The sequence below is a fragment of the Maylandia zebra genome, linkage group LG20 (genome assembly GCF_041146795.1).
Source record: "Maylandia zebra isolate NMK-2024a linkage group LG20, Mzebra_GT3a, whole genome shotgun sequence".
Lineage (NCBI taxonomy): Eukaryota > Metazoa > Chordata > Actinopteri > Cichliformes > Cichlidae > Maylandia > Maylandia zebra.
Window position 1 is genome coordinate 24,930,966 of NC_135186.1, and position 21,267 is coordinate 24,952,232.

Below are 21,267 nucleotides of genomic sequence, written 5' to 3' on the forward strand. Positions count from 1 at the left end.
TAAACGTGTTGTTAAATAAACTCTTCCCACTCCAATGCATCAGTCATTGTTATTATTATACGTCTGTCATTTATTTACATTTCTCAAAATTATTATTTACACACACGCAAGTTTTTTACAACATCTCTTCTCGTGTCAAGAGTGAACTTTTCCCAGATTCCCACACTCTCCTCAGCTGACAGCAAAGTTAATTATATCGCAATAGATCCCTTAAGTGTTAGCCTCAAGCAGCAGAACTTCCTTTTAAGCTCAAATCTCTTGACATCCGAAGAACAGCTCTCTCCAAGACTGGCGTCCTGAAAATGCACTGGCTCCTCTTTACAGACAGGGGGCAGTGTGCCATTACAGTTTGCATAAAAAGGCACATTAGTCTGTCAGATCAATGTCTCTTTAGAGTCATCTCGCCACTGCTGATACACCAAAACATACTGATATAGTTCTTACATCCCGCAGTCCTCGTCTATACAGCTGACACTGTTGAACAGATTTAGATATTAAACAAAGTCTTGATTGATGATTTTTGTGTGCTGTCCTCACACTGATATAATCCTTATGGAAAGTTCTTTGGGGTATATATTCCTGTTTGAGTTTATATTCCTCCCAGGGGCCTCATCTGCGGTTAATAGGTTTGCTCCTGATAAACTGCTCTGTTGTCCTTCATACTGCCACACCAAACCAGATCCCCCTGCTGAGATCTGGACCAGGCCCGGGCTTGTACTTTGACAGGAGGACAGGGGAGGGCCGGGATACTGAGGTGGGTCAGGTTCTGGCATTTGGAATAAGAGAGGCTGGTTATAGTCGTGCCCAGGAAGAGCAGCAGGGGGAGGTGTGGGGCCATAGTTTGTGCAGGCAGGACAATAGGCGTAATGCTGGTGACATCTGTGTAAGAAGACAGGAAGTTGGGGTTTTTTTGTTGTTGTTTTTGTTTTTGTTGTCACTGTGGAGCATTCAAATGAAATTCAGCACATCTCACCTGCAAGATCGTATGCTGTCACACAGGGTAGGGCCAGCAGTGTCCCATGGAGAAAGCGGATTCTCCTGGGTGTTGTTGTTGTTGTTGTTGCGGCCCTTATGACTATATCGAGACATGTTGTTCTCCTGGTTTGGGGTTGGCTCCTCCCATTGCCACGGATCTGAGTCACTGGCATAAAAAAAACCATACATGTCAGTATTTCACCAGACCTAATATTGTATTTTGGCACCTGTGGTTGTAAATAAGTAGATACATCTATTAATACATTGTATTCAAGCAGTCCTTTTGTTGCCATGCCTTTGTCATGTTTTAGACTGTTAGAATTTCTCTGTGCTTCATATAAATGCCACTTGTTACTCCAAAGAAGCAAAATAAAGACACATACACACATCTGTGTAGCAGATCAGGCCTTATTTTGTGTTCCTGTCCCATTAATGTCTTATAACCCTTAGGTTAGCAATCATTTAAGCTAAGAACCCATCTAATTTATTATGTATGCATATTTATTTGTATAAAGAATCCAGTATTTTGCAGTGTATTGTGATGTATGCTTTCCTTATAATTACATTTTACCAGTAACGATACCTCAGTAGATTTACTTTTACTTTTAAAAAACTTAATTTCAACTTTTCCAGCAATCCTTAACTCACTTCTCCTCCTTTTTCCTTTCTTCCTCCTTGATGCAGTCAAGCAAACAGCAGGTGATGAAGGCCACAGACATGAAGAGGATTATGCCTGAACTCACAAAGGATGCCACCACAGCCACGCGGTAACCAAAATCATTGGGCGACAGAGCTGAAGAGTGACAGAAGAAGAACCAGTTGACTGATGTATTGACTGATTTTTGCCTCATGCACTGAGTGTTTTCTTTTTCTTTTTTACAATTCCATTCATCATACTACAAAACCTGTGTATAACAACAACCAGAAGTCTCAAATGCCACCTCACACAAGGTTTGCAGATATTGTCTACCTCACAGACTGCTGTAATATGTCACAAGTGTTTCATTGTCATTATCCAACAGAGACTTGCAGAAATAAAAAGTCATTTTGCAACAAAGTGTTCTTGCCAGCTCATCACTGAAAGGACAATAAAATATAAATTTATTATTATTTTATTTCTTTCAGTGTCACTCAGAAAATTTCATCTCTCCCATGGTGATTGATTCTAAAAAATAGAATTAAAATTCTGCCCTCAGTTTTTCCACTTCCTCGCTGGCTGTACACCTACCTGAAATGATTCCTCGCTGCCAGTTAGTAGCATTAATATTATTGCTTAATGAGATGTATCGACAAACTGCACATCATTTTCCCTCCATTGTGTTCCCACACAAATTAAGGTCATAATTAGTGCAAGCCAAACACAACATAAGCATCTGCGTGTAACTTGGTCCCTAACAAGAATGCCTACACATAATGTTTAATATATATTCCATCACTTTGGAATAATGAGCTGACAGACATTTCAGTGGGAGTTTTGCAGCCTCTGCAGTTTTTCTAGGAAAAGCATTTGAGACATTTAATCTGCATACACACACATTTTGGTAATGCATAATGAATATGCAATTAGGTCCATGAAGTGACATGTACCTGGCTACAAATGGGTTACTAATATGTGCCATTTTTTGTATATTAATTGCCATCTCAAGGTTTTGGTTTCTACTTACCTTGACAATAGGAGTCTCCTGTCCAGTAGGTGCTGTTGGGGCCCATGACACACATCATATCACTGCCTACAAGTTTGTGCTTCCCCGGGCACTGTAGTGATATGACGGTACCCACATTAGTGCCATTTCCCTGGATGATCTGGTGGTTGCCCAATGTTGGCTGAGGCATGGGTGTGCACTGAGCTTTGGAATTACCTAAAGCAGAAAGCTGGAGGTCAGCTGGTGTGGAAAATTTGCAGCAATGTCTACAGTTGTTGCTGCTAATGATGTTTGAGATACTGTGAATATGCATTAATCACACAAAGTTCATCCAAAATTTGGGTACATGTATAATTCATGCATCTTCAAAAGAAAATTTGTATTCATAGGAACGATAAGACAACTTGGAATTCATAGATTGCACAACAATAATTCAAGGTGAACTGTATGAACAAACAAAAAGGGGGTGGGGGGGCACTGCGGATAAGAGTCAGTGTGGAATGGGGCAGTCATTCCATAGCTATCAGCACTGAACCCCTAAAGGGCTGCGCAACACTGCATGACAAAACACAGCCCCCCGTAACAGCCGAGTGCCGTGCTGAGATGAATTCTAACGGTATCAAAGAAGGAAATGTGATAAATCATTAAACAAAAGGCCTGCAAGACTGGTGGAAAAACACAGGCCATCTGGAGCAACATTAAGAGAAAAAAAAACAAGGTTATCATACTGAACAGCATGGAGCTCAGCATATTACAGGACGGACGGTCTTTCACTGTGACAGCTCAGTACACCAGCAGTTCCTGCATGTCTACAAGTCTCAGTCTACAAGAGCATGACTTCACTGTAAAACAAGTAGTTGGAATGCACATAAACACAATGACATGAAGGCGGTGGTTTCCAGCACAACTTGGAAGTATGATGTATTTGGTTTAGGGAAAATCAAAACCAGATTTTTGATTTTTTTTTCTTTACTCTGAGATATCTGCTTTTGGTTTTCACTTAAATAAAACAGACAGGTTACAGGGACTGATTTAGTGGAGGTTACTTTTTCGGGATTTCCATACACCTGTTACCATACATCATTTTTGACCCCAGGACAACACAAGGGTTAAGTTGGAGGAAAATATCCAAGGAGGAGTTGTGCACTTTGAAGAAAGACATGTGGCAGACCATAAAGTGAACCAAACTATATCAAAAGTCGCTGGTAGACAAATAAAAGAAGAAGAGATAATAGTAAACCATAAACAAGATAAAATTGTAACACGGAGACCATTAGTAACTCAGATCCCACCACAAAGACACACTTCGGTGCACAGAAGAATAATTTTATGTAACTTGTATGTATGATCATACATACAGTACATAGAGTGAAATGGCCGGCTGCTTGACGTCAAATCCACCCCTTTTCGTTTCCTCTTTCTGTCTTTCTTCATAACACCTGACAATTATATCAACTAACCGTTAATCGGACACCAATCCACCCTTTTTTTAAGTTTCATTTTATTACTGCGATGTCTAGTTCACACAATCTATTAGGTCTTTATATTACATAGGACCCTAAGCTACTAATCCTTGCAGTGCAATTGTTGTTACAGCAAACACACACATGCATGGACGCGCACATCACCTGAACAAGAAGCACGCAAGTTAACAGAATAAAACTGGCGTCAGTGCACAAGTGACATTTCGGTCTCTCGAGGATCCTGCACGCTGGCTTCGTCTAAATTAAATAGCATCTGGTTTTTCTATGCCATCTCTCTTACCTGACTTATTTCGGTCATTTTTGTTTGCGGTATCAGTCCTGGATACATCTGATATTGATGCTGTTGCCGCGGACATGGTGGTGACACACAGCCGTCTCTCAGAAAGCTCTTCTGGTTGTGCGTAAAGACGGCGCAGCTGTTCTCCTCTGGACCCCGTACAGGGTAAACGAAACGAAGAGTCTAGCTGCTGGCGCGGCGCTTGAGTTTCTCTGTGCGATGTTACTCGCTCCTCGTCCAGTGAACAGCTTGCCACCACCCACACTGCACCGTAACATTCACTTATTCTAATGTTCGTTCTGTGCTCTGGCTGTCGCGCAAGCGGATGAGCGCTTGAGAGGACGACGAGAGATGAAGTGATCAGTCGAGACCTTGTCGACCAAAGCAAAAATGACTTTGCGGATTAAATCATGTCGGGTCAAGTTAGGTTTCAGGTCTGCAGCTAACTACAGCTGCAAAAAACAGTCTACCTCAGTAGGTACAAATCAGGATGTGGTTGAAAATGTGCAAAACACATGAACGTGTGAACGTGGTCTATTAGAAGACAATCAAAAGTTACATCCGTTTACCAACGTCCAGCACGAGCACGTCAGCCTTAGAGCTTTCCAGTCTAAAACAGATTCAATTCAATTGTCAATAGTAATAGACTGTTGCCTGCTCAGGGACAAGTACAGCACATGCAGGACGACATTTTAAATATGCTGTAAAAACTAAGCATAACTAAGTTTGCAGTGCATCTCTCCAAAGTAAGGCTAAATGATCGTTACATAAACGGAGAAGAAGAGTTGTAATACCTCGATTAGAAGGAGGAAATTGAAAGTATAATTGTGGTAAAGAAGGAGATCCCACCTCTAAACTGAGCCAATGAATTAGGTTTTTCTTTGTTTACATCATATGACATCACATTCCACGTAAATTAAAAAAAAATATACAGTTTCTCTGAAACTAACCACACAGATTTTTCTTAACGTCATTCTACTTCAGATTTTACAAATGAAGGTTTCCCCACCGCTTTCTTTTCCTTTTTTATGCTGTGTCACATTTTTGTTGAGTTTGTGGTTATCAAACATTCGAGTCATTCAACATGTTTGACTTCTCTGTTCTACTCACAGCTTCCTTCAAACAGTTCACACTGTAAACAATAACCTCCGTGTCCAGGTATACACTTCTTGGCCACTTTATTAGGCACATCTGTTTAACTGCTGTTTAGTAAATACCTAAATGCGTATGCAGCAACTCAGTACATTTAGGAATAGGCACCTCATTGATGCCTTTGGTGCCACACCCATGAGCTAAGAACAGGAAACAGAAGCTAGTCTGCACAGGCTCACCAAAATTGGACAATAGAAGGACTGGAAAGATGTTGGCTGATGACTGTTGATTTCTGCTGCAACATTTGGATATTAGGGTCAGAATTTGGCATTAACCACATGAAAGCATGGATCCATCATATCCTTGTGCCAAGGTGTGGGTGTTATTTTCTTGGTACATTTTGGGTCCTTGGTTGAAAATTGAGCTAAAATTGAGCATTAGTTAAACACAACAACATACCCGAGTATTGTTGCTGACCATGTACATTCCTTTATGTCAACAGCATAAACATCTGCTGGCTGCTTCACTGTACTCACAGTTCACTGTACTCACAGTTCACTGTACTCAAATGGCTTAAAGTGACCAGATCTCAATCCAATACAGCACCTTTGGGATATGGTGGAACAACACACACACACACACACACACACACACACACACACACACACACACACACACACACACACACACACACACACACACACACACACACAAAGCTGACCCACATCCTGTATTTAATTCTATAAACACCCTATAGAGGCTCAGAGTTTCACTTTGAATTGACATTTGAAAAAGCAGAACTGTTCTCTCTCGGTGTACTATCATTCAGAACTCTGATCCTGCATCAGACTGTTTTGCTGTATTGGAACGTCCTTGTTTACTTGAGCACATCTCCTCAGACGCATTGAAAGTCTTTTTTCAGACAGCAGATTGCCGCATCATTCATGGATAATGCTGCAATTACTGAAAAACTTACCATGTAGAGAGGCCAAGATTCAGAAGAATCGGTCGTTATCTACCGATTTTCAGGTAAAGAATTTCTTGCCAGAAAGAATTTTTTTAAAAAGTGCAGTTCTTCTGGGGTTATTTTTGCTTTTCTTTTTTGTGCGTGCCTTTACATCCTTCATTGCTATCTGCAGAATATTAGAAGCCTCCACCAAAAAAACAACGACAACTACTTTCTCTTTTAAGTTTTAAATAATTCTTTATACATGAGTGGAGTTCAGCCCCAAAATGTCACAGATGGTTACAGTGTTTGTTTGTGAGTACTGAATTTCAATAAGTAGATAGCTGACGGAAAGAGAACGTCTGAATATGTACTTCCACTTTAACAGGGACCAATTAAGCTTATTTTCAGCTTCGTGTTTTATATTCAGACTCTACGAGCAGGTTATGATTCACGTACTGACCCTGGACTGTCATCTAAGCCCTCTCCCTCCATTTAACTTCCTCAACTTCCTTCTGATTGGCAGCCTCTCACAAACAGAAGGGCCGAACAGCTGGTGGTGTGGTGGTTGGTGCTCACTGCGTGCCTGAGATGACTGAATCAAGGATATTTGCTCTCACTGACATCATACAGAGCCAAATGCAGAAAAATCAATCTGACACTCATTTTTCAGTGTTGTCTGAAGAGTGAGATTACTTAAAACTTTGTTCTTGTTTAATACAAGCATCCACCGCTGGACAAAAAAATAATCAAATGTATGGCAAAGCAGACTGGCACTTATATAGAACCTTTGTACTCAATTTGAGTACTCAAAGGACTTTCTACTACACTGCAATAAAAAATGCATTATTTATGTCTAAGAACTTTTATCTAGCTCTTGATTCACTCCAATGGATATAGCTGGGTTAACTTGAAGCTCTGTGTCTTACCCAAGGATATATAGACACAGACATGGATCAATCCGCCAACCTTCGGACTTGTAGTTGACCCGCTCTACCATCTGAGCTACCTCTAGTAACAGAAGCTTTGCAAAATGAAAACCATGGAGCGTCTATAGCTGAAACACTTATATTTTATATTCAATGGTGATTGAGGACATAGGAGGTGACAACAACACAGCAAATGAGAGCATTTTGAGAAACTGATCTGAAACATTTGCTACAGCAACAGTAAATTGTTCCTGTGTGCTCTTAGTTGGTACAATTTGGACACTCAGGGCCTTCGGCTTTTTTCTCCACACAGGCTTGTGTTTTCTGTACTCTGCAAAATCCAATAACCCAGCAGGAGACCTGCTAATGAAGCTTGGAACAGTCAATAATGCCTCCTTTTCTGCATTAAAAAGAATAAAGCTAATGATGCCAAGTGTCATCATTGCTGTCTGTGTAAAGAAGTGGAGCAAAGATATTTAAAAGAAAGAGTTGGGTGCAAAAAAGCGGTCTCACAAGAGTGATAGATAAAGATGAGGCAGGCGGGAGTGGTCAGCTCGATGTGTCTGCCCCGTCCCTGACACAGTGACTCTGCTAGGGGGTAACCACTCCATCATTGGAGGTAATTAAGTATAACAGGAGGGGCATCATCTCCCACTGCCAGCGGCCCCATCAACACTGCTCCTCAAACCAGGCCACATATGGCTGGAGGTCTGGGCAGAGGAGACCAAAGGTGACCTCTCTGTGTGTCCTTGGTTAATTCCTACAAAATGCACCCAGTGAGGCACTAATGTGAGTTGCTTGGCTACCTGTGAATGCCCAAGATATAAGTGAGGCTTCATCTACACAGAGGATGAATGGCTTTGTTTGAGATGTCTGATATGCAAATCAAGCCCTCTAAAAGCATGAGTCATTATACAAAAACAGCAAAACAAGGTCTGTTTTGGAGAACTGCAACACAAGGCTTCTAAAGAGAAGGAAGAACTTGTTTAGAGGCCATCTAATATTAATGTCAGAGTCACGTTAAAGATGAACTTTTTTTCTACCCTGCTGTTAAAGCTATATGGCTGACTATCCTTATCAAACTAAGTAGCGACTACTTCTAAAAGGACATCTCTCTCTCGCACACACACACCAATAGTCTGTCCATAACATCATTAATGCTGCTCTCGCTGTCGTCTGTGTCTGTAATCTCTTAACAAATCACTTTTCCTGGCTGGACCGACGCCATCACTGACTGGGCAACACCATAAATCTGCACCTCTATACACTCGATGAAAGACAGAGGGAAAAATGGAAAGAAAAGGAGATGGGAAATGGGTGGCAGGTAAGAAGAATGACACTTTTGGAGGAAATTGAGTTGATCAAGCATTTCTTTCTTTCTTCAGACGTGCACAGCGTACTGCAAGGGATACACGTCCACGCTGTGTTTCTCAGACACCAAAGAAACGACAATATTTCTGTGCTAGATTTGAGAGACAAAATTCAGGGATTGTTATTATAGTAGGGGTGTTGACTCCTTTAAAACCTTTATACTTGCACTGCGCACTCTGCCATATCCAATGGTGATTGTATAAGTCCACAATATTAGACTTTGGAAACCAGCACTGAATGACAATCCAAACAGATTTGTTTTCTAGTGCACATGCAAAGTGCAGAAATGTGCAAAACACATTTCTGCACACAAAAACACATTTTTTCCTCAGTGATTCACTTATGACACATCAGTGCAATATAGCTGGTGTCATTTCTTAAACAGAATAACTTGTAGTTCCTTACTGTTGCTGCCCAGACTCTACCAGATGAGATTTAAGAGCCGGCAAGGATGACTTGAAGTTTGATGCCGACCACAGATGGAAACCAACTGGGAGGCAGTGGAGGAAAACAACAAAGAATAAAATCAAAAGGTGTAATTTCCTGTGAAATTTGAGCAACTGTGAAACAGAATGCTTATGATCATGGAATAACAACCCACACGAAAAAAAGGGGAAAAATTGTAAGAATTTACCTCTGCAAGTATTACAGATTTATAAGCTGTGAGTCATACTGTGATTTACTCAAAGTGTCCACTTTCCAGCTTCTCTCATGCAACACAGTGGATTTATTGAATTTCTGTTGTATATTTCCACAGGAGAAAAATACGAACAGGACCCACTTTCATGAGTAGACAGAATATCAGAGACATATAAGTCATACAAGAGAAGCATAAATATTTACTGTAAGTTTTCCCCAAATAGAGACGAGGCAAGCAAACTGAAAGAATTTCAGCAGACATTGAATATTTATATGTGTACTCCAGATCTATTTTTGCAGAACCACAACGTGGCCACATGGATTTTTATTGCCTTTATTGCCTTGAATGTTATATTTTTTAATATAGTTTGTCGTACAGTCTGTGTATGTGATCTGAAAACAGTTTCATATTTAGACAAGAAGGACGTGACATTTACAGTTACACTCACATTGCTTGTTAGATTCATACATTCATTATATTTATCTTTCAATTGTAAGCTTATACATATAGGGACATAATAAACATAATTCTGTCCTTCACATGTCCTAAAAATAGGTAAATACATGATGATGAACAAGAACACATGATGTATTACACCATGTCATTACTGATTTCACAAAAAATTAGGCCAAAAGATGCAGAAACAATGTGGAAAAACACCCTTCCTCCTTCCAGAGGAGTCCACGGGGTAAGTAGCACAATTGATTGACTCTGCAAGCCTCGGTAGCACCTTAATTGTTAAAGTTGATGAAAGTACAATTAGAAAAGACTGAACAAGTATGGTTTGTTTGGAAGGGTTGCCAGAAAAAAAGCCTCTTCTCTCTATAAGAACATGGCAGTTTGGAGAAAACTAAGTACAGCATATCAGCACAAAAACCTCATAACTACTGTCCAGTGTGGTCGTGGAGTGGTAGATTTGGCCTGGTTTTGGAGCCACAGGACCTGGACACCTTGTCTAACCTGTAACATGTAAAACTTCAGAAACTAAAGAGGATAAACTTTAATTTTACTATAACTGCACATCTTCCTATAGCTCTAGAGTTACTGAACCTGAAAATCCAAACCCTCCCAAATCCCTTTCATCAAAGAAGGGGAGACCTAAATGAGACCTAAGTAGAGAAGAAGAAAGCATGAACTACATTTTATTTGTTTTGTCACTTTCCCTGCAAATTCTTAAAGTACTTGAACATCCATGTGTGCCAGACAGTGTTAATAAGATTGGTGCAGCCTGGGCTGATTCCCACTGAGCCATCAACAAGGAGCAAACAGCAGGGTAGCCCAACAGCGCTGAAGACATCAGATCAATGATTAGAAAGTGCAGTGAAGGTGACAGGAATGCATGTACTGACCAGAAAAACATCAAAGAAAGAAAAACGATAAAGTACTTTAAAAGAGCGTGAAAAATGGACATCAGGTTAAGTGAGGTGAAGTGTGCAGATGCATCACTTTTTGTTTCATGAAGAAGGAACAAAACAGAAACCAAGCAGACAGGGCACTCAGTTTGTTAACGGAGAAAAGCATTTGATACGAGGCAGTCCATGGCCTGATGGCTCCACTGGGAAATTTATTTACTTCTTATCTTAAATTTGGTTCAGTGAATGTTCATCTTCTTCCATTCACGAGGCAAATCACGATCGCTACACATTATTACTGGGGGCATTTTAGCAACATGGCCTCAGCAAACCTGTTATAATAATACATGATGTCCACACAGATTACCAACCTGGGCATTGAGGATTCACAGTAGATACACAGCTTTTGTAAAAAGGCCTTCATACTGAATGTCCTCTTCAGGTTGATAATTGCTAAAGTATTTCCTGGAAGCGGTTCTGAAATACCATTTTTATTTATTTTAAATAAACACAGTACAATACACTATTATATCTGAGGACATGTACTTGTAGGACATGTAGGTATTTTGTTTAGCAGCATTTCACTTCACTTGACCCGTTCTCAAAATGATCCATCCTGGAATGATTGCTGCCTTTTTTAAATACTTCTTTATTTCTTTTAGTGATATTTAGATGCTATCAAGCTTCATGTCACTTCACAATGACATGTTCTGGGAAATGTATAAATAGGATATTCAGGTCTATTGGCTTACATCATTATTTATCTGACAGCGAAGAGCAGACACTGTTATGGAAGGAGGTCAGATGGGTTGGACCCTTCATTAAATGTGCTCATTTAGGCTGCGGTATAGTGTTTGCTCAAGGCAACACACATTTACATGTTGCAGCCAGATTTGTTTTAAAACTGCAAAACCTGGGGGAATAAAATAGATATCAAGTTTGCTTATTAATGAATATACAAAGAGTATACGGTACAATACTGTGCAAAAGTCTTGAGCCACCCTTCCTAATAGGAAAGTTCTTACTGAAAGAAAATTGGGGCGATTGTGGCTCAAGAGTTGGGAGTTCGCCTTGTAATCGGAAGGTTGCCAGTTCGAGCCCCGGCTTGGACAGTCTCGGTCATTGTGTCTCTAACAACTTGGAAAGTCAATGGCACTTATCACTTTTATTCTTCAACACGGCCTGAATTATATAATTTCTTTCAGTCATCTTCGGGAATAGTTCTCCTGGCGTCTTCTTTCTGTGCTTTGTCAAAATGACACTAGTTACACAGAACTACCCTCACTAGCTCAATAATATTGAGGTGTGGACTCTGGAGAGGCCAACCCCTGACTGATAGCATTTCCATTCTGTGTTTTTTACTGCTCTGGGGTGTGTCTGAGATCATTGTCATGCTAAAAGATAAAGTAGCTGCCAATCAGATGCTTTCCAAATTGTATTGCATGGTGGATGAAAATCTGATGGCACTTTTTTTCTTCATAATTACATCAATTTTGACTAAATCCACAGCACCACTGGCTGTTTTACAGATGGCTGTGACACTCACTGTTCTACCTCTGTCCTGACCTCCTCCATTCATAATGTACGTACAAATTTCAAACTTGGACTCATCACTCCATCAGATCTGTTCCCATGGATGGTCGGGGCAGTTCTTATGTAGTTTGGCACATCTTAGCCTTTTCTCCCTGTTTCCTTTGCTTAAAAATGGCTTCTTGACAGCCGCCCTTCCACTGAGACCGTTTCTGTTGAATCTTTGGTGACCAGTAAATGGATAAAATTAAGGGCCAGATGTGTCTCTCAGGTCCTGTGTCAAGTCTTTGCTGGATTTTGTCCCGTTTCTTAACGATATGACTTTTAGATACGGTTCATTTGCTGTAGATAGATTTTTAGGCCTGCCTCTTCTTCTTTTGTCCTCCATTTGTCCATTTGTCTTCAGATGTTTTTTGGGATACACAGCACAGCATACTGAGATATGCCAGGATTTCAGCTGACAGCTCTTTGGGAATCACTTTCTTAATGTAAAAATACAATTTCAAAAACTGCAATTTTGTAAATCGCCTAAAGATAGAATTTATGATCTGCTCTTTGCTAAATTATTTACTGTGTGTAGATTCAACACTGATTCAGGTCAGTGTTAGATGGTTTAACAAACAAACAAACAAACAAACAAACAAACAAACAAACAAACAAACAAACAAACAAACAAACAAACAAACAAACAAACAAACAAAAAACAACAATAAATGAGTGAAAAAGTAGCCCCTGTCCAAAGAAAAACTCAGAATGACCTTGAAAAAACCTGGAGAACTATTAGACGAAACACCTTTTTCTCCTTGGAAGCAAAATATAAAGAAACTAAGAGTGTCTCAAGTCTTTTGAACAGTACTATGAGTTATGGTGCCTTATAATGGAACACTATAGATCATGCAGTTACTCTGAGGCTATTCTGGTTATTCACTTGAATAGAACTCAAATTTTTATCATCAAATCCATTTAATGGCTTCTAATTAAACTATAATAGTAGGATGACTAACCCTCTCCAGTGCTTTTAAATCTGAACAGATTCCTTTTATCACCCACCTCCACTCAGGGTGTGAATAACACAAAGAAAGATGTTAGGTGATGTACTGTTACTATTATGAAGGTCTCTTCAATCCTTATCACGAACCTTGCGTCATTTCAGTTTCGTTGATTAAAAGCAGGTCATTTCCTCAGGACACCTGGATTTTTAATTCAGAGAGGATGCCAGGGTGTGTTGTGCTCAGGTCAAGACTAATGGTTATGAGATTCTACTTTAACAACATCAAACTTCCAGAAGATTATTTGTCTGGCTGGTTGTTAAAAAAATGTCCAGCATGCATCAAGTGACTTTATTAAAGAAAGACCAAAATATGGACACAAGCAACGAAACTGGAGTAAAGCAAAAGTGCACATAAAGTTTCTTGCAACAGTTGCAACCATTTCCTTTACGGGAACTGAGAGCTGTCTACTTCCTTTACTTCAGATAGAAGAAAGTTTCAGTATTTGCATTGTACGTGGGTGGCACTGCAGAGAGCGATGGATGGTACAGTGCAGCATGTTGCAAAACATGGGTGTGTCGAGGCTCAGTCTTACCCTAACCTTATCAAGATACAATCAAAATAGAATACAGAATGATTTGAGTGGAAAATAGAAATCAAAGACAGAGAAATTTGGCTCCCCCCCCCCCCCCCCCCCCCCCCCCCCCCCCATATTACTGTAAAGTTTGAATATGACACCAACAGATGCGCCTACATATTCGTGAAATCCAAAGATGTTACCACAGTACAGTCGCTAGTTTAGCATGCCAAACTGAAGTCCGGCAGTACAGCTAGTGATGCATCGTCTGTCATTGGCTGAAACTATGGCTGCAACTGCTATATTTACAGTAGCAATAAATCAAATAACAATATGGAAACAATTTCTCTATGTAGAGTTGAAGGGGTTGGAGTTATGGACCTACTGAGCATCAACACCTGAATCTGTTGCTGGCTTAGCAAGTTTGTGCTTATTATTGAGATGCACTGTCTGCAACTTCACTTTTTTTTCATTCACTCTCACAACTCACTGTGTTATTTTTGCTTGCAGCAGGTAAATGCTTCGGCTTGAAAGCCCTGAAAACCTACTATACCCTACAAGCTCAGATGGCAGACAAACACAGTTAGAAAGTGGATGATGAACAAAATGTAGTATTTAAATCACAAAGTGAAACGAGAGTGAGTACTGCACAAACAATCATCAGGTGGATGATAACGCCGATAACGTTCTTACATACTTTATATATATGTACTCTAATTTTAGAGCTTTGCTAACAAATCACATTTTAACAAGATGTTTCCCAATGTGACACATATGGTCATCTGCTCTTCACACAGGCTCCAAATACAAAACAAAACTAATTAAATTATGAAAAATAAGAATCATTCTCATAGATTTTGGACTAAAGTGTTGGAAACACATGCTGATCAATCACATTTGACGATGCTACCACCTCTGCTAAAAAGAGAAGAGGAGAAAAAAGAAAAGAGAAGTAAAGAGAATTGAGACATGTCATCATTTCTATGTGAAAAGCAGGTGTTAATTTGTTCTTGTTGTTCTTTCCCCAAATAGCTGGTTCAGAAGGAGCGTGCATTCAGAGGTTTGATGGTACAACATGCAAATGTTTTTGGGCCACGCAGATGCATGTTCACACACATGCTCATGCACACTCACACAAACAGCTGGTAAGAGGCTTACGCTCCAGTGGCGTATAACAGCTTTCCCATTAAATTCATTCTCTTCAGCTGTGATGGAAGAGGAACAAACCTCAAAAATCTGTGGTCACAACCTGAAACCTTGAAAAAAAAAAGTCTCTCTTTGAAATGTTCAGCTTCTATTTGCTCTCAACTATTACATTTCGTTTTTATACTTTTATACAGCAACAATGGCTCCGATCAACCAACCTTGTCTTTTGTGTTCATTCAAAGAGGTCTGTGCCCTTGATGAATAGAGCCATTAAGAGAAGCCTTGGGGCTTCTGTTAGAGGTCAATTCGACATGTTAAAGTTCCACTACAACCTTGGCAGAGTCAGCTGTTTCTGGCCAACGCAGATAAAGAAGTGCGAGAAGGAAACAGAAAAAAAAAAAAGTCAATTGTCAATTAGGGTGGTTTGTCATCCACAAACAAATTGAATCAAACTTAGGCTGTAATCAGCCATAACCTCACATTGTATAGCTGAGAAAAGAGCAGTTAAAATAGGTTTTCAAAGAACAAAAAGTTTAGCTGGAAAGAAAAACAACACACAGAGCAGGAGAGAGGCCTCTGGAGGGATGATGAGAGCTTATCTCAGCATGGTCTCCGTCCTGCAGCACACTCAGTACCCACCCTGCTCCGGTCTGTTCTAGATGTACAGCATGTAAAACTATGACAGAAGGAGCAGTCAGCATTTTGCTCTCTATCTTTGCACCACAGCTCACGGCTCTACAGAGAAGCCAGCCTTCAAATTAATCATTTTGACACCTAGTGTTGACTTGCTAAATAAAGAAGTTATGGTTCATACCCTCATATCAATACCTGTCCTCTCGCCGTTTTTTGTGAATGCGCACATCAATAAATTTATGCTTATAAGAAACGCTGGAACTAGTGTGGTGGCTTCAAAATAGAGACAAAAAAGAGGGGGGAGGAAGGTTAAAACTGAATCAAATCAAGATGTAGAAAAATGCACAAAGGCAGCTGCAACAGCTTTTCTACGCTCGTTCCACGCCTTCTTTTACACACACACACACACACACACACACACACACACACACACACACACACACACACACACACACACACATCTGAGAGTTGAAATCACATGCAGTCGAAGCACCCCGCTCTTTCAGAAAGTTAGATTTTCCCATATCCCTTTGATTTTGCTCTTTGCACTTTTGAGGCAGACATAAACAAACAGAAAAAGTATAACTTGCAGATGCTGAAAAGTTCTAACTCCCTGCATACTTCTTATTAAGAGCGAAGTCAACCATTAAACCAGATAAATGACAATAATCTGTGTGCTGATACTCAAACAATGATCACTCTGTACACGTTTAACTGATCTACACCAACTTGCAGCGAAATAAATCGTTTTATCTTTTGCTTCTAGGTTATATTTTTGTTATTACTATAATTATTAGAGAGGGTACACCTTATGCATAGTTACAAGGACATAACCAGACACAATAATCTCACAGCTGCAAATGACAAAAAATACCTGCTATTAAAAACTCAGACGTGACATAAAATTAAAGGGATCAGAATTTGGAAACAGTTAAAAAAAAATTCCCAACAGCTGTGGTGGAGCAATAAAAGATCAAAGAAATGACTTGAGCTTGTAAACTGTAACTTGCACTGTGACAGCTCACCTGTCTGAAGTAGGAAAAGGTACATGGTATTATTTGAAATAACTTGAATCATTTGTGCCACATGCACAAATGTGTGCAGCTTATGTCTCTTCAAGGTCACTCATGTTGTTGTTTCTGCTCTAAATGAAGTGAACCTGAATGCAAAACAAGCATATCTGAGTATTGAGAGACCGCAGATCTGTGTGGGTTAATCCCACACAAGCATCTGAAGAGTTTACAGAGTTCTCTGATTGTCTTGTTGATGCTAGAGTTCAGAAGAGAATGATTGGAAGGCAGCAGTAACCCAGATAACCATTCATTACAACCAAGGTGTGCAGAAGGTCATCTCTGAATGCAGAAAAGAACAGGAAAATTAGACAATAGTAGACTGGGAAAATATTGCCTGCTCTGATGAGTCTGATGATTTTTAATTTCTGCTGTCAGAATTTGGTATAAACAACATTAAACCATAGGTCCATCTGGCTTTGTATAGCATCAGTTCAGGCTGTGGGTGGGAATATGTTCTTGGCACACTTTGGGCCCTTTAGTGCCAAATGAGGATTATTTAAATGCCACAGCCTACCTGGGTTTTGTTGCAGACCATGTTCATCCCATAATTACCACAGTGTATCCATCTTCAGATCTTGCAGCAGTATAATGCGCCAGCTCAAATCGTCGCAAAGCTGATTCGTGAACATGACAATGAGTTCACTGGACTCAAATGGCCTCGATGTTCACCAGATCTCAATCAAACGTTGATCCTTTGGGATGCAATAGAACACGATATGCAGACATCCGAGGAATGTTTTCAGATCCTTTTGAAAGATTAAGGTAGTTCTGGCTACTAAACTTGCCAACTGATACAAGCAGGCGGCACTTGTGGGCAAAAAAGTGCAGTCTACTTGTCTGTAGATCTTTTATTTTTTTTTCTATCAATTTGAAACAAAAGTAATAAGATGACTCTAAGGTACTTGGATAGCTTTCCAAAGTGAGAAGATGCTACAGTAAAGAGAAGTTAAGTGCTGTTATCATGCTGACAACTGAGTATATTACTGCACACAGCAGGCAAACTGGGGTTTTTATGTGGTGTGCTTGAATTCATGTGGATAGAGGCTTTTGTTCCACCAAATGACAGAGATGTGTCTTGTTTAACAGTCTGAATCCAAATGGAAACGCTCACAATAACTCTGTGCCAACAAGGAAATTCAAAGCAATCACAATAGACTGTAAGGCTGTAAGACTGTAAGGGTTGGAGCTTTCTTTGCCACTAGAAATCCTAAACTCTTTCATCAAGGTGCTAAAAACATTGCTCTGAGATCTTGGGTCATATTGACATGATAGCACCACACAGTTGATTCACATCTATGATGTAAATCTCCTGTCCCACCACATCCCAGAGGTACCCTACAGGACTTACATGGTGACTCTGGAGGCTAGTTAAATACAGTGAACTCACTGACAGTTTGAGATTATTTTGAGATCTTGTTGGAAGCAGTTATAACAAGATGAATACGCTGTGGTTATAAAGGAATGGACATGGAGAAGTAGGCTGTGGCGTTTAAATAATGCCAAATTTGTACTAAGGGGCCCAAAGTGTAGCAAGAAAAGAACTTCCACTCCATTACAGCATCACTAGCAGCATAATCTGCAGCATCTTTGAAAAAAGACGGGATAGATTCATGCTTTCATGTTTTTTTTACACCAAATTCTGACCCTTACCGTCCAAATGTTGCAGTCGTAATCACGACTCATCATACTAGAAGTGGTTACAGTCTTTTACTTTCCAATTTTGGTGACCCCATGCAAACTGTAGCCTTAGTTTCTCTTTCTTATTACTTATCTGAGAGGAGTGGCACCCAGTCTGGTCCTCTGCCGCTGTAGCCCAAGCAGCCAAAGGTTCAAGGTGTTGCGCCTTCAGAGATGCTCTTCTGTATATCTTGATTGTAACAAGTGGTTATCTAAGTTACTATTGGTTTCCTTTCAGCTTCTGTCTGGACAGCTTCTGTCTGGACATTTTCTTTTGCCTTCTAGCATCACGAGGGCTTCTTTCCTCAGAGAACTGCAGCTGACTAGATATTGTCTCTTTTGTTTTGGACCATTCTCTGTAAACCTTAGAGACAGTTTTGTAGAAAAACAAAGATCCCAGGAGATCAGCAGTTCCTACATTGACCAGCCCATCTGGGACCAGCAATCACACCACGTTCAAAATCAGATTAAACCAGGTTGAACTTCAGCAGATTATCTAGACCATTTCTACTTAAATCAGTGCATTGAGTTGCTCACATGTAATTGGCTGATAGACATTTGTGTTAACAACCACTTAAACAGAGTACATAATAAAGTGGCCAGAAAGTGTATGTGCTAGCAGTATTTTGTGTGATATTCGTGTGTTATTGGTAACATTTGTAAACATATGTTTTTCATATATGTTTTTTTCTCCCCCCTTTTTAAAAAAGAAATAACACAATACTCAGGACATTAATATCTTACTGGACAGTGTGGTGAATTAACCACGTCTGTTTATTGATGATGCTTTTCCACTGTGCACAAACCATGTTTTTAAAACACTCAATGCTGACTCTGCTTACTTACAGTACTACAAGAACAAATTCTGGAGCATAAAAAGAGGGGCAAGGGCAAGATTTCATAGCAAGGTACATAAATATGAGAGAGTTTACATGCAGAAAGAGATCCGATGTTGCTTTTCTTTTCTTTTCTTTTTTTTTTTTTGCTACTTTTGCTTAAAGGCTGGTGCTGATAGGAGCGGGGTACGGGGGACAAGGCAGAAGAAACAGTTTTACAGTACAGTACTTGGTTTTCATCACATCACCAAAAAGGGAGAGAAGCAGGCAAATGGTTGCAGTGTTGAGAAAGAGAGACCTACACATAAAGGGTTTATTTAGTACGTGTACAAGTGGAGTTATTGAGACACTGAACCTGCAGCACAGTGTCAGAACTGAAGCCCTGTAACTACTCTTTCATCTAGACGAGTCACGAAGATAAGAGAAGTGAAATGTGGTCACTCAGGCTGAGATTAAAGGTCACAGAGTCCCACGATAATGACGGAGAGGGAATTTTACCAATGCATAAGAGACGAAAGGGTCTGTAAGACAGTGGGAGCATCAGGTGGCCAGCCACAAATGTACACATTTCTGTGCCTTTTAAGTTAAAATGTCTATTTTTTTCTTTTTTTTCCTTACATCACACTATAGTATACATATTGTACAATACCCAATAACCCACCACTGCTGGAGACAATAGAGAGGTGACATGGGTCCTTACACTAACATTCAATACTTAATAAACACTGGAAGGGACTCACGCTCAAAGACACGCATACATACATACATACACACACACACACACACGTCCGAACAAATGGAAAGACAGAGGTATAAATGTTAATGCTTCACAACACTATTGAATGATATACAAGGAACTTCATCTTTAAAAAAAAACATGTTTTTTTCAGCTATATTACAAATCAAGGTTCTTCAAAGCTGTTAAAAACACTGAGAAATAAAATGTACTAACCAGTGGCATTGGTTGCTTGGTAGGATAGTCCTTACTTGTGTGTGGGTGCGTGTTTGGGAAATACATAAGGATGGAGAGAGGGGAAAAAAAGTAGCTGTGTGGTAAGAAAGATAAGTTTGAAGTGGCAAAGGACTCAGTGGTCTTTATAAAGAGAAAAAATAAGGAAAAATAAAAAAGTGCCAAGGTAAAGTGATTTCAAGTAATGTGTGCTCTATACACAGGAGAGGGAGGGAGGAGAGTTGGGGAGTCCCGTGTCTCCAACGTGTCCACTACTGGCTCTTCCTGTGTTCAGTCAGGCTCGTCGATGCCTCAGCGGAAGCTTCTCCACGGGCAGCTTTGGAGAGGAAGTCCACCCACTTGGCCTGAAGTTCTTCATCTTGGGCACTTAAGAGCAAAGTTTGCTGAGTGTTGCTGAGCCGGATTATGTGTTTGACCTCCGTTTTCTCAGCAGCTGCAGAAGGTGCTGGGCTCACCTCAAACCCAGGGAGAGGTACTGGCCGCGACCCCCTTGAGTCCTGCAAAAAAATCGTAAAAAATGAATATAAAACATGTCAGTCAGAGAAAAATTGTATTTCAAAGTTGGTTTCTCTTGGGCAAGCCTTCCTTTGAGGTAAGCGAACCATACTAGAAATAATGAAAATGACAGCTTGTCTCTTCAGCTGTAAAATTTTCCAACAGGCATGTACAGTAAACCCAGCCCTCCTCTCTCCCTTCCCCCTTTTTCTTTCTGTATAATCAGGAAATGCTCATCCAACTCCTATTAATCCTAATCTTTGGAATGGCCGCTTTCTGCGGTCAGATTGGGATATTAGTCTTGGAAATGAAACCCTGGAAGGCTTTAACAGGCTGACTCCTTCTCTGCCATTATGAATGACAAAAAAAGAACATTTTACAGCAAATCCTTAAACTTAAAAAAAAAAATTTAACATCTGAACTGAATTATCTCAGTTAATTATTTTTAAACAATATATAAATATATGGACATGGATGATGTGTACAGAGATAGAATGCTTGGGTAATCTTTTTCAAAGCAGTCATGTACACCACTTGTTTTACACATCTCATTGGGATGTTATAAGGAGATTTATTGCTCCACCCACAGCCAAGATTTCAAGGAACTGCAGCAACTCTGAGAGCTGAGAGAC

At 40.0% G+C, this 21,267-nt stretch overlaps 2 protein-coding genes across 5 annotated transcripts in view; both read right to left on the reverse strand.

Moving 5' to 3' along the window:
- Window positions 1-43: 43 nt before the first annotated feature.
- Window positions 44-5,122, reverse strand: susd3 (sushi domain containing 3). Its single transcript, XM_004546148.4, has 5 exons — window positions 4,383-5,122; window positions 2,640-2,834; window positions 1,624-1,768; window positions 974-1,141; window positions 44-879 (listed from the first exon to the last, which is right to left on the reverse strand). The coding sequence occupies exons 1-5, from the start codon at window positions 4,456-4,458 to the stop codon at window positions 534-536; spliced, it is 930 nt and encodes a 309-aa protein (XP_004546205.2). The 5' UTR covers window positions 4,459-5,122; the 3' UTR covers window positions 44-533.
- A 13,944-nt stretch (window positions 5,123-19,066) lies between these two features.
- Window positions 19,067-21,267, reverse strand: part of fgd (faciogenital dysplasia) — a 52,190-nt gene continuing 49,989 nt past the window's right edge. For all 4 annotated transcript variants that reach the window (XM_004546150.3, XM_012917844.4, XM_076878131.1 and 1 more), the window contains exon 19: window positions 19,067-20,637. In XM_004546150.3, the coding sequence (XP_004546207.3) occupies window positions 20,392-20,637 (246 nt within the window). In that variant the 3' untranslated portion in view covers window positions 19,067-20,391. The remainder of the gene's footprint in view (window positions 20,638-21,267) is intronic.

Bases quoted from the DNA above. Each gene is read 5' to 3' on its own strand.
- susd3 (XM_004546148.4), bottom strand. From the start codon at position 4,458: ATGTCCGCGGCAACAGCATCAATATCAGATGTATCCAGGACTGATACC. The intron at 1,142-1,623 runs GTGAGTTAAGGA...TTTTTATGCCAG, and splicing joins GAAAGGAAAAAGGAGGAGAA to TGACTCAGATCCGTGGCAAT. The intron at 880-973 runs GTGAGATGTGCT...CTTCTTACACAG, and splicing joins GACAGCATACGATCTTGCAG to ATGTCACCAGCATTACGCCT.